General features: G+C 35.7%; 2 protein-coding genes across 2 annotated transcripts; both read right to left on the reverse strand.

The window, feature by feature from the left end:
- Positions 1-1401: 1401 nt before the first annotated feature.
- On the reverse strand, positions 1402-4259 carry LOC106940246 (60S ribosomal protein L39). Its single transcript, XM_015022930.1, has 3 exons — positions 4149-4259; positions 3777-3880; positions 1402-1578 (listed from the first exon to the last, which is right to left on the reverse strand). The coding sequence occupies exons 1-3, from the start codon at positions 4149-4151 to the stop codon at positions 1530-1532; spliced, it is 156 nt and encodes a 51-aa protein (XP_014878416.1). The 5' UTR covers positions 4152-4259; the 3' UTR covers positions 1402-1529.
- A 2085-nt stretch (positions 4260-6344) lies between these two features.
- Positions 6345-13085, reverse strand: LOC106940254 (regulator of nonsense transcripts 3B-like). The gene is made up of 10 exons (XM_015022943.1): positions 12840-13085; positions 12524-12630; positions 12331-12437; positions 12152-12250; positions 10693-10803; positions 10563-10606; positions 8883-9074; positions 8648-8805; positions 7684-7978; positions 6345-7155 (listed from the first exon to the last, which is right to left on the reverse strand). Exons 1-10 carry the CDS (start codon positions 12948-12950, stop codon positions 7018-7020), a joined length of 1362 nt encoding a protein of 453 aa, XP_014878429.1. The 5' UTR covers positions 12951-13085; the 3' UTR covers positions 6345-7017.
- Positions 13086-13917: the final 832 nt, after the last annotated feature.

The raw sequence follows: 13917 nt of genomic DNA on the forward strand, positions 1-13917 counted from the left end.
GTGAGGACTTTCTGACGACAGTTTTTTTTTTAGAGAGAGGCCCAATTTCAAGACGTTATTACAAGTCAAATAACTTGTCATTTGATTTATACATGATTTTTATAATTGAAGATAAGGCCATAATCAAAGAATAATGGCACCATGTGCCTGGAAAATACATAATATTGCCCCTTTAAAATGCATGTTTTGGTAATTACATCTCTTCAAACATGTAATTACCTTTTGGTGAAGTTTTTGTTTTTCCTTTAGCTTATAGAAAAAACAAATCAAGTTTTACATTTCTACCAATCCATTGTGTTTATGAACAAAAATCAAATGCATGTTTCTAATTACTGTCTGATTAGAAAATCCAATTACCAAATCATGCATGATGTGTACAGTCAACCAAAATTCACATTACGGATCTGCTTTTACAGTAAGTTAAAGGTGCTGTGTCTTTGCTTCTAATTGTCCTTAAAATGTGAAGAACTCTCTACAAACTTGCATGTTGGAACAATTTCCCTGCTGCTTTCTCAAACACTTTAAAAAAAGTGACAGACTTGCTCAATGACATTTCTTGGTCATGCCATTTAAAATCAGCAGGTTTTTATCAAAACAAACGGAAACGATTGTAAACGTCCAAATGGATCTACTGGGTTTCTGTTGTTCCTCCACACTGAGCACTAACACTTTTTATCTGCTGCTAATTTAAGCCAATTGAATAACTGCTGTTGTGTCAAATTTTAAATAAATGCAAACTTTAAAGAAATAGCAACTTTTTTCTTGTTTTGTTTTTTTATGGGTCTAGAAATCACTGCAAAAACAAAATCTTACCAAGTATTTTTGGTCGAGTTTCTGGTGCAAATATCTTGGTACACTTGAAATGAGACTTAACAGCTGACAAACAGGAGCTTGTTTTAAAAAATGAAAATAAAAGTACTTGTAGATTATTTCACTGTTTGTAAATGAAATAAGCTGCCAATGGAACTTGAACTTTATCAATAAGAAATTAGACTGAAACTAAGATCTAATCTCTTGCTAAATTAGGTTCTCTTATTTCAAGAATACTAAGATATCTGTGCTATAAATGACTAACATTTAGTTCAAGTCGCTGCCATGTTGGGTAAAAACAGTTTCACTTTCTTTAAGTTATATTCCAACCAAATATGTAATGAAAGATTGATTCAAATGGGAATGTATTTAAAAACACCGACACTAAAGCTGCATCATGCAGCCAGTTACCTACAAAATATTTTTAAAATTATAATCTTTATCATCACAATTTGGCCACAAAATACCAGTTTTTAGTCCACATCGCCCACCTTTAAATGCAACTATTAAATCACTTGCTCCTGTCACTTACAATCATTTTCCCTGCAAACTAACTTCTGATATAGTTAAGACAAAAAACCCCCAAACATCTGCATTTCAAATCTGACTTTTTATTGTCAAACACGAAGAAAGCCAGAGTATCTGTACAAAACGAACTCTGCTCCAGATGACGCAGCTCCCTCCAGACATCTGGAGGTCGGGACAAACGGCCTCCATGTTTACAGGCCGAGCTTCGTCCTCCTCCAGTGTCTCCTCTTGGAGTTGTACCTGAAAACAAGACGGAGGAAAAGTTCAGTTGAATATTTATACGTTCTTAGTGCTGCTTCAACTCCCCATAACATCATTACTATGTTATGAGAACATTATTAAAACATAAATAATTTGTCCTGCAGCTGCAGTTTCCTCATCACCAGAGTGGTGAGGAAGAGGAGGAGGAGCGCAGCAGGAGGAAGATGCTCTCAGCAGGGTTAATGACAGCACTCTACTGATGATGAGCGCTGCATTTGCAGACCTGCTTTAAGTTATAGACTCCATGTTTTCCTTCTATCCATTAGTCTGTCAGTTATCACTGAAACTTTAATATAAATAAATCAGGAAAACAGAAATGGAGACCAAAATTAAGACTAATGGTCAGCAAATGAGCAACATTGACTTTAAAAAAAACAAAAAAACCACTATTATAATTTGAGGTAAACACAAATCAAATAAGGACAACATGCATTCAGTGTTGCCAGTTTGGGAGAGTTTCTACACAATTGGGCTGATTTTGAACATTAAGCTGAAGGGGGGGAAAGCTTTTGGGAGTATTGTTAAATTTTATGCTGCTTTTAATAGGTTTTAAAGTGTTCAGAATATATTTTTTAAACATCGTATGTGGCAGAAAAGCACAAAACGTTTAATAAAATACTGCATTATTGAACTTTTCTTATTAACCAGAATCTGTTGAATGTGACATCATCAATGATCATAATGGTCATTGGTTAAGCAAGAGTAACTATGTGGTGTTTTTGTAAAAGAAATTACTATTTAAAAGGTCACAGAGTCATGAAAACACAAGTCTCATTGTGTTCAGAGTCGAGTCCCAATTGGATCTGATACTCACAACATGAATGATGTCAGAGGTTGAGATTTGGGCTGTTTTTTCTTTTAGAGTTCAGTCGGGTTTTACATTGGTTTTTTGGGATGGAAGCTGTCAGATCTGGAAACCCCGCACACATTAATCACCAGGAGGTGAGCCGAGTGATAACTGGACTCCAGAAAGTTTTATTGGGCGTTTCACTTTTGAGAGCTGCTAACTGACCAGATGCCGCTGGAGCGAGTTGTTTGACTGAAAACAATAGGTCAGTTCTTCACATAGACTGCTGAACTTAGGTGTGTAAGCAAAGTTAATTTGATCAACTCTTTATGCAGTTTGAGTAACTTTTAGAAAAAATAAAAATGTCATTGCCATTCAATGTTTGTACAAATCTGCAACCAAAACCTAACTTTGCATGAATATGAAAAAAAGATTTAAAAAACTAAGTTATGCATCCCAAACTCTTCGCAAATGAATTGTATTTGTACTTTCGCTTTGCCTCTGGTAAATAGAAATGTTATTAATATCCTGCCAAATGTGTTTGAGATATTGTACACAAACAAGTCAGTATTTTAAGTTATGATACTATATCAACATAATCAACATGTAAATTTGAATGAAGTCAAAGTAACTACCAAACGAACTTTAATATAAATTCATTTTCACAGTCAAAATTATCTTGGCGCTGCAGTTTAAGCTGACATCTTCCTTATCTCTGCTCTTACAGGAACAGAAAATCAGCCAAGAAAAATAACTGCAGCTCCTGGATTGGCTCCTGCCTTTTAAATGCTAGCCAATAACATGTCACACAGCAACGCATGTAGATAAATTCAGCTTAAATTTCTTTTTTAATATTTCTCATAAGTTCTATCAAAAGTACTAGAAATACGCAAATTTGTCAAATAATTTAGTCATGTTCCACAGAAACTGTAACCAGAAATATGCAGGAGTCCACTGCATTTGGATTGTTTACTTTTGTAAAATATCTCTAGATTATGTGTTTTGTGAGCCATATTCTAATAACATAAACTGAATAAATTTATGTAAAGAATATGCTACTTAATCCAACACTGATACAGTTATACATTGAAAAGTTCTCATTTCATGGGTTCCTGTGATGACGTTAAACATTTATGTCCACATTGCTGTAGTGAGCAACTTTTACACAGGCACAAGAATATTTAGCATCTATTAAAGCGGTTTGTGTAGATTATTTTCAGGTTGGTACACCATTAAAAATTCAATTTAGGCTGCTTTAAGCAGAGTATTTCTCCTTCAAATACTAGATCTAGTCGCATTAAACAATGCTGTAGATTAAACAATCCCTTTAGCTCTTTAGAGTAAAGTTTCATGTTTATAAAGCTGCAGCAACAGAAACATGAGAACTCACCTGATCTTGTTGCCAGTTTTCATTCTGATCCACTGAGGAATCGGCCGGTTCTGTTTCTGCTTCTTGGCCAGAAAGCGCTTGATCCTGAAAGTCTTGTGGGACGACTGGAAAATGTAACAGAACCCAGTCAGTAACATGTTTGTATCTAAAGTTTGTACTTCACGTCCTTATGATGAATTCGCTTCACAAAATCCAAAGTTCGGATCTAGCATACCTAGCAACGTATCTCGGTTAATTTAACCATGTTATCTGCGTATTTTTCATCAAAATACGGCCGCTTTCTTTACCAATACAATATATATTATCCATTTCATGTAACAGTTATGGATTAAAAGCTTTGTAAAGATGGATGTTTAATGATTTTATATTTACCATTTTCTCCACAATCCTTTCCCCACTATGGCGGTGGTCGAAGAGAAAGAAGGACGTGACGTAAGCAATTTTAAGCTGTGGGCCTCCCCGAAGCAGCGACACCAAGCGGCCACTGGAGGAAATGCAGGCAGTTTTTATGGCAATTCATAACTTTCGCTACAAATGACAAAAATCTATTTTAAAATGAAAAGGCAATTCATAAATGTTGACTATTGCATTTTTTACACTAATAGTCTTAGAAATATATTTCAGTGATGTTTTTTTTTCTTTTTTATGTAAAAGTTTCTTGATTTTCTTTACTTTAAAGCCTAAAAACAAGAACATAATTTTCTTTCATTAAGAGAAATGGAAAACAAAAATTGTATGTTAGGCTATTTTGTTTTGGGTAGACCCTGGACAAGTCACCTATCCTCCATGTGTACCATTTTATTTTCAAAACAAATTATAACATGACAGATTAGTCCATTAAACATGTTTTTACTTTTTTTTGCATCTCCACATAAGATAGGTTTCTTGATCAAATTTATTTCTTGAATGTTTATCAAAAATATTTTGATTCAGTTTTAGTAGTAGTTTATTTAAAGAGTACAGATATTCTTAATCACTTGATATTAAAAATGTATATGTTGTTGAGTAATCAAGACATTAAACAGTTTTGTCCTTAAATTATTTCCTAATATATTTTTCTTAATATTCATGCTTAGAAAATCATAAGTTGAGATAGAAAACGGTGCAAAGTAAAAACAGAGACAGACTTCAGCAAGTATTTTTATTTCTAGGCAGAGATTGTGTAATTTTTGTTAGTATTGCCAGCAAATATTTGCTCCGATGTTTAACTCAGTTCACAAAAATTAATGTTTAAGTTGATTCTGAGTTAGAAAAGTGGGGGAAGGCCACATGTTGATCCCTCCGACTAAGAAGTCTTCATGCAAGCATAGATGTCACATGGCAGTATGGAGCCTTTATGGAGGATAAAGGAGGCTTTCTCCTCCTTTATCAGTTGAATAAAAATCCCAGAGCAAAAAGTAGTAGGTTATATTATTTAGCACAAACCACAAACCACAGTACGTCCAAAAAGTTCACACACCCGTGTTATAACGCAGGCCAGAATAAACCTTTTCCGAACTTTTTCCATCCTTAATGCAACATATATCTTGTACAATTCAAAAGAAAAACCTGAGGATGAACTAAAACTATGTTGAAAAGAATCTTCATCTGACAACAATTACAGTAAATCTGACTAATATGCAAAATCTTCAGCCTCCAAAAACCTCCAGGAAAAATGCCACAATTTAAAAGTGTCTATTTGGCACAAAACAACTCAGTACATCACCAAAAACACCATGCCTACGGTGAAACATGGTAGTGGCAGCATCAGGATGTGGGATTACAGTTTTGCTAAAGCAGATTAAATTATAAACAGACCCAAACTGCAATAAATTCTGGCACAAAACCTTCAGATATCAGCTCAGCAGCTGGAAAGGGATTTTATTTACCAACATTACAGTCAAGGCATCCGTACAGATGAACAAAAAACACTTCAGGGTGTGAAAATGTAAGCTTTGGAACGGCCTAATTAAAGGCCAAAATTAAATCTGACATCTTTATGGTCATCTGAAGAGCATTGTGGAGATCTGGAGGCAGAGTACGCAAATAAGCCAAGTCAAGATGTGGAAGGAGGATAAACTCTACAAAAAAACATAAAAGGAAGGCTGAAAATAAATCAGATGTTTCAACAAAGTACCGAGTTTAAAGCTGCAGTGTGTAACTTTTATAAAAAATATTTTTTATATATATATATTTGTTAAAACTGTCTTCATGTTGTGACAGTTTGTTATGAGACTGATAATCTGTGAAAAGATCAATTTCCTTCACCTCCTCTCTGAACTACTACAGTCATCTTAAAAAATGCAACAGTTTTGACAAAAATCAACCAATCAGAGCCAGGAGGAGGGTCCCGGCGCTGTCAGTCAACCTCAGGTACACGCTGCTAAATGTGATCATGCCGGAGAAATGACTCAAAAGTTACAGGGACACCATTTATCCGCCGTTACTGGTGGCCATGCTAATTAGCCTTAGCGTTCATGACTGATTGACAGCACTAAGACCCGCCCCCTGGCTCTGATTGGTTGTTTCTAGTTAGCACTGGGAGAAGGCAAAGGAGCTCAAATTTCATAGATTATCTGTAGCACACCAAATTACCACGACATGGTGACAGTTTCAACAAATACATAAAAAAATATTATTTATAAAAGTTATTGTTGCAGCTTTAATAGTTGTTGGAGCTTTTTAATCTTGCATAGACTAGATTAGTATGACTGCTGTTGCACTATACAGGAAATATGTCACGTTAAAAATATAATAATATTCGTCATAACAACCTGTAATTTCTCTCTGGGTGTGTGGACATCTGGGAACCACTGTAGTTTCTGCACATCAGTGGATTTTCTGTCTCTGCGTAGAGTGGGGTACAAGGTGTGAAAGTTAAGATCTAAAGCCTAGCGCTGACAGAAGAGATTAATTTTGCACATTCTGATCTAAATGAACGAGCTAACAGATGTTTTCGGTGAAACGTTTTCCCTCAGGAACAACATTAACGACGTAAGGCCACTGTGAGATCTCATGGTCCCAGGGAAGCTTCGGCATTACCCTCTGCGCCCTGCAGCTGCACCCTTACAAACCGTTGCCTCTCAGAAGGAAAAAAAAACAAACAAACAGGGTCTCAATGAGGCTCTGAGAGGCTCAAATCCCCGCCTCCACTGGGACTGGAGCCGCTGCAGCCTCCCCCGCCGTGTTAGCGGTGCGGCGCCACGCTGAGCCTCGCAGGCCTTTTCACCAAACTTTAAAAGCCCCAGAACCAGAAACCCGCTCAGTCCTCCCCTCTGTCGGCCGCCTTCTTGTTGTCGGCGTCGGGCTTCCTGTCGGCGGAGCCGGAGTCGGCGCCGCCTCCGGTGGTGCGGTTGCGGCTCCGGGCCCCCGGCTGGTACAGCTGAATGGCGGGCCGGTCCTGACACAGAGAAACAGAAATGCTTCATCACAAACTGCTGCCGGGTTGTTAAAGTCTGAGCAGCTTTTCACAACATTTGTCGGGTTTCGGAGGGAAATAGTTTCAAAATGTTGGTCATTGTGTTGTAATAATCAATTAATGAATTAAATCGCATGATAAATTAAAATTAATGCAATAATTTCCATTCTGATGAAAAATATTTGTTTACAAAGACTTCCTAATCCATTTTATTTGTCGTTTTGTTTATTTATTTTGGATATTTAAAATGTCTTCCAGTTCCACTGTTAAATGTTCATTAGTATTTAAAGTATATTGATCTCTGATCATTTGTTCTTGCATTATATTACCTGAAAATTGTCTCAAAGCAACAATATTATCGTTTATCATAACAACTTCTGGGACAATTTATCACCTAGTAAAGTTAGTTATCATAACAGATCCTATTTTACGTTGCATTTTGGCTGGAAACCTTCAGATCTGGCAACCCTGAAGAAGAAACAAGGCGCTCTGAAACCCGGCCGCTCCTACCTTATTACGGACTCTGTCTCTTTTACTGCTCTCCTCCTTCTTGTTCTCTCTGGCCGGTTTCTCCGTCTTCTCGGCATCTGCAGAGTTCTCGCTCCTCCTCTTCTCCATCGCCTTCTCCTTTCTGATCTCCTCCTCTCGTTTTCTGGACGTGTTCTCTCCGTCCTGCTGCTCCCGCCGTCTCCGCCGCTCCTCGTCCTGCCGTCGGATGCGCTCCTTCTCCCTCAGCCGTCGCTCCCTTTCCTTCTCACGGTCCAAGTCGCGCTCCCTGAACTCCTTCCGCCCGTCTTCGTTCCCTCTGCCAAGTAAAAAAAAAAAAAAGAAACAACCACTTCCTGTTTTAGTTGCTGCAGTTTGAATTAGCGACGTTCGATAACACAGATTTCCCTTCCAATCCAATACCGAGTAAAATTGAAGCTGCGATTAGAAATACCGATCCGATGCTTTGTGCAAAAACAAGGGTTGCAATTCAAAGCTTGGCTTCATAAAAAGAACTCAATGTACTCCAACGCTTTGATTTTAAGATCATAAGTACATTGAGGTAACAGCTTCATTTACTAAAGCTGGGTTATTTTAACAACAGCAGAAAATCATACAAAATGTTTGAAAACGGTGTTACAAACTAAAAATAAAAATAAAATTAGTAAAGTAACAATCCTAGTGAAATATTTTTTAGGAACTACTACAAAATCTCCACTTCTTTTACGATCTGCCACTGGGCATTAAGAAAAAGTAGTTCCTTTCAGCCCCGTTTCATTTAGGCAACATCTCAGTAATTTAGTTACTTTCTGACATATCTTGTTCAGATACAGCATCTCAAATGACTGAAGTATTGAAAGTATTGATACTTGGATTTGGGAATCGATCTTAAAGCTTACAGGCATCAGAATCTTCAATATTTCAGTATCGATCCGCACATCACCAGTTTGAACTCAGCGAATTCAGAGAAACGAGTGAAGACACTGACTTTCTTTCTCGCTCCTCCTTGCTTTCAAAGTTCGGCCTCCTCCTGTGGTCGGCGCCGCCTGACGCTCTGTCCTCTCTGTGCGGCTTCTCTGGTTTCTTGAACTTCTCTTTGGGTTTCTCAGAATCGCCGTCATCGCTTTTGTCTGGCTTCTTCAGGAGCTGAAAGTAAAGAAAGTATAAAACGCCCTGGAAATGACGCAGATTTAGAAACGGCTCTGACGCTCTGCAACACAAACCTTAATTTTTGGTTCTTCTTTAGTCTGGTCCTTGTCTTTGTTCTCCAAAGGTTTCTCCAGTCTCTTCATCTTCTCCACCTCTTTTCTCTTCCTCCGCTCCTCCTCCCTCCATTTGCGGCGCTCTTCGTCACGCAGACGCTTCCGCTCAAGCTCTCTCCTCCTTCTCTCCTCCTTCTTCTCCTCCCTCAGTCTCTGAACAGCAAGACATTAAGACAGGTGTTAACAAACCTAAACAAAATAACTTCTTCTAGCACACATGGACCATTTTTTATTTATTTCTTATCGACCATAACGGCTCATCGGTTGATTTTTTTGAGTTGATCCAATGAAATCTCTGTAAAAGATAAATTTCTCTGACAAAAACTTTCACTTTTATTTATTCAGTCAGTCATCTAATCATGTGTTATCCATACCAGGGCGATGAGAGCTTTGGGTTTTCATTAGAGTTTAGTTTTATTTCGTTGTGACTTTTTGTCTAATTGATTAGTTTTTGGAGTGTGTTTGCTAGTTTTTATTAGTTGATGTCAGTTAAATATCGTTTAGTTTCAGTTTAGTATCTATTAGTTGCAGTTGGTTCATCTTTAGTGCAGAATTCATAAAGGTCAAAGTATTGTATTCTGGTTATGTTGCATCGATTGGGTAATGAATGCGCAACAGAAAATTACTTTTTTTCAATTATCGTTGCTGTTTTGCAGAGTATCGATTCATAAACACAAAAATGAAGAATGTTTTATCCTTAATCTCTGGATGTTTTAATTAGATGTAAAAACATATAATATAGTTTCAGTTAGTTTCAGTTTTCCCCATTAAGTACCTTTATTTATTTATTCATTTATTTATTTAAGGTAGCAGAAATGTTTTCTGAATGTTAGTTTTGGTTATACTTCGAAACAGAGCAACAATTTAAACAACTTGACAGAAAAGATCCAGGCAGAAGACCAAGGTTTTTCCCACATGTCAAATTAAATTAAATTATTATTAAATTAAATTATTACACCTTCATAAATCATTACAATATATATAAAACCTGAAACATATCTCTTATTTTTTTAAAAGCCCTAAACAGACACATAAAAGAAAAACAAAAATCCAAAAGCAAAACAGATACAACACAATTTGAAGTTATTTACTGGCAACCATTAAATATTTTCTTTCTTATAATTTTTTTAAACTCCACTTTTCATAATTTAACTCCAACAGCAGTCAAAGATTTTCTTTCTCTTTTTTAGCCTGTTTTGTAAATTTACAAACATGTCACGAATCATATTTGGATTCACAAAATGTATAAAAAATCTTCACACCCAGTAAACTTAAATTTGCTCCAAACATCAATTACATTATTTTGTAAAACATTATGAATTATGAAGTTCCATGACAGCAGATCTAATAAACAGTGGATTTGTTCAGATGGATTAAAGTCTATTAGAATTAAATTTGTTTAAAATAATTACTCTCTTCCTTGTCGGCTGCTGCTTTTTAATTTAACTTTTTGAAGCAACAACATGTTATATAAATAATCAGGACAGTCTGGATTTACGCTTCATATTCATTAAATATTAGCTTTTTTCTGCTTAATAAATACATTAATCATTTGTAAACTACATTTAGCTCATTTTTGTTTGTTATTAAAATGTACTTGATGATCTGAAACATATTTTCAGAGCATTGTGTTAAGTTTACCTGTTTATTCTTCAGGAAGTCCAGAAGAGGAGTTGTTCTTTTGGCTAGACAGAGAAAAATCCTCTTAAATGATTGTATTTTTTAATGTGCTGCTGCCATATTTACAGTGAAGCAGCGAATGTAAACAAACCTTCAAGTTCCTTCGATCTTGCCTCGATCTCCTCCAGCAGAGTCTCGGGTGTGGACGTCAGCTTCTCTTCATCTCCATTGTAATATTCAAGAAACCTTTTATAATCAGGATCTAAAAGGATATTTAAATAATAAAAATAAGCAAAACCACAGTAAAAAAAAAAAAAAAACAGGAGGTAAGAAAAGAAAATAACTCTTGAAAGCTAAGTGTAAAAAATGAGTGGCATCATCAGGTTTCTATAATGACCATTATTTGCTATTTCTGTGCAAACTCTTTGGGAGTTCTGCCAGGAAAATCTGCTTTCTGTCCGACCATCACAAACGTAAAATTTACTGAGATTTTAACTGTGTTTTTAAAGGTAGCCTCCGTGTTGGTCTGGTGAGAAACGAAGGATGTTTATGTGAAAGACCGTTACATGCCTGGTGTAAAGTAAGGTGGAGGATTTGTCATGCTGTGGGACTCTTAAAATCTGACTCTTCAAAATAACAACTGATTTGACAGAAAACAAATTTTTGCTGATTCTTTTGAGAAGTAAAAACAGAAGTAAAAAAATTTTTAGACTATTTTCACACACAAATTGGGATAATCTCAGATGATGAATTTACAGAATGTTTATTTTTCTACAATTTTCCATGATTAAAGGGATAAATTTACAATATTGAAACCAGGATATTCAAAGTCAGACATTTCTAAGAAAAGAACTCTTGAATTTATTAGAAAAGTCTCAGAAATTACAAAAGAAAATGTCAAATATCTCATAAAATTGAGGTGGCAAAGGTAGAGGGTGACTATTTTCCAAAACATAAGCATTACATCCAAGCTCTTATCCAGTATCAGAAAGACCGTAATTTCTTTCAAGCAAATCTACAACTTTTCAAAACCAGAGATGTAGAAATCACACGTCTACAAGTTTTTCCTTGTAGATATGTGAAATTAATCTAAAAAAATTTAGAGTTTTTTGGCATAATTTTACTCTGAACCACTTTTTTCCCTTTTCATTTATCCACATTGGCCCTAATACTCCATCACAGATTTAATCTTACATTTTTATAAATATATTTAAAATTGTGTTCCAACAAAAACACTAAATATAACATTACATAGTCTGGAAAGTGTAATTGGTTTTTAACTTTCTATCTTAATTACAAAAAGCTTTTAAGACTGTAGTTATGATATATAGATGATTATGGCTAAAGGGTTGTATCTGCTGAACATTAATCTAATTAAAAAAAACAGAAATTGTCAAAATTATTCAAACTTTACTGCAACTGGAATCATTGAAATATTATTTGCTTTTTGTTTGTTTTTTCTGTAACATTTTAATTTGTATATGTGAACCCCAGGGTTACTTTATAGAGGAAAGAATCTGATCATAATAAATTGTGGTGCTCCTAAGCCTGGGTAAATTAAATTTGCATAATCATTAACAGATCAGATTAGAAAAGTGTAAAAATTTCACCTTCCGCAATTGTTCCACATTTTGAGTCCTTCTTCTTATTTCTTTTCTTGGCGGTTTTCTGGAAAGGTGCAAACTCCACAATGGCAGGATACTCCTGTCCTATTAAAAAACACAGACAAAAATGAGGCATAGCCTCCACTCTTTCATAAACTTTCTCAACTAATTTTTCCCAGCGTTACCTCTGTTATCTATGAACACATATCCATCAAATCGATCCCTGAAGAGAACGATGTCCTCCTGGTTTTTGAAACTGATGTAAGCCCTTGCGAAGAGATGTGGGAAAAGGCTGAAGAAAAAAAAAAGATGTTTAGTAAAATAAACAAGTTATTATACATTTTTATGACCAGAGGAGGCTTTTCCAGGAGGAAGTACCTGGTGTCGTTGGAGAAAAACTCCATGTAGTCCACTTCTGGAAGAGGTTGCAGCTGCTCCTCCAGCTCCTCTTTAGTCAAACTCGGAGGTAATCTTCTGATCACAATCTAGAACATTTTAGTTTGAATGCAACTGATCATGAACTTCATAATTAAACATAAACTGCTGTAGAGTAGAACTTATTATCCTATTTAAAATGTTCACATTTTATCCAGATATAAAAACACATGATAAACATCACAGTGCTATTTTTTTAAACTATTGAAGCGCTAAACCGACTGCTTGTAGCAACAATAGCTCTGTTAGCAACTTCTACCTTTGTCATGGCCTCCTTCTTCTCCTTACACTTCTCCGTCTTCTCTCCATCTTCACATTTTATTTCCACTCTTTTCTCTTTCGGTCGAGTGTTTTCTTTGTCTTCCTTCATAGTTGAAAGGTTACAGTGTTTATTTTCATCTCAGCCAACAGACTTGTTTACTTTTTTCCAAGTTAGCCAGCCTGTAGCAACCGACCTGACCAACTTCCTCTCTAACGGCTAAGCTTGCGATTAAACGTCACCGCCACCAGGGGGAGCTAAAGAGAAAACACTTTATTTCACAAATCTTCTTTCTCCCATTTGTTTCCTATAATTTTAACTCCAATTTTTCTTTTAGTTGAATTTTGTAGAAAAATACACAAATTTGAGCAGTTTCCGCTTTAATGTACTTTCTAAATAAAAGCCCAACAAGAGTAAATGAGTGTGTGAAGCGTTTTTATTTGATGTAGACATGTGCCTTATATACCAAAACAAAAATATATCAACTTATAAATTAACCCAAATTATTTTAAATTTATTTTCATGTTTTGTCTGTGTGGGACAAAACATGTCCCACACCGATCCTCCTGACTACCAGTAGTTCAAATTTGTCCTCTGCAGAGGATATTTCTAAACTTGAATATCTCCCACCCACTGTATACTACTGAATGAATTCCTTTAGGTATCTAGAGAGGACATTTAGGGCTTTTCAATGATACCAAATGTGAAGAGGTGGGACTTTTGTACCTTCCTTTTCTTCATTCAGAAAAATTGCATACATCAGTACAAGCAAATTTTATGGGAAGAGAAAAACTAAGTGCATAAAACTTTTTATTGTGCAAATTTTAGTTTAAAATTTTGTTGACATATTCTAAATAAATCTCTTAGCAGCATATTAAAACATTCTATGAATTATTTTGATTGTATTTTATCGTAGTATTTAAAGTTGAAAAATTGTCCTCTGTAGTGGACATTTGTAATTATTTTTCTGTTTTGCTTCATATCCATCCATCCATCCATCCATCCATCCATCCATCCATCCATCCATCCATCCATCCATCCATCCATCCATCCTTCCATCCATCCATCCATCCATCCA

The sequence above is a fragment of the Poecilia latipinna genome, unplaced genomic scaffold (assembly GCF_001443285.1).
Source record: "Poecilia latipinna isolate Pla-1442-1.1 unplaced genomic scaffold, P_latipinna-1.0 Scaffold3144, whole genome shotgun sequence".
Taxonomy (NCBI): domain Eukaryota; kingdom Metazoa; phylum Chordata; class Actinopteri; order Cyprinodontiformes; family Poeciliidae; genus Poecilia; species Poecilia latipinna.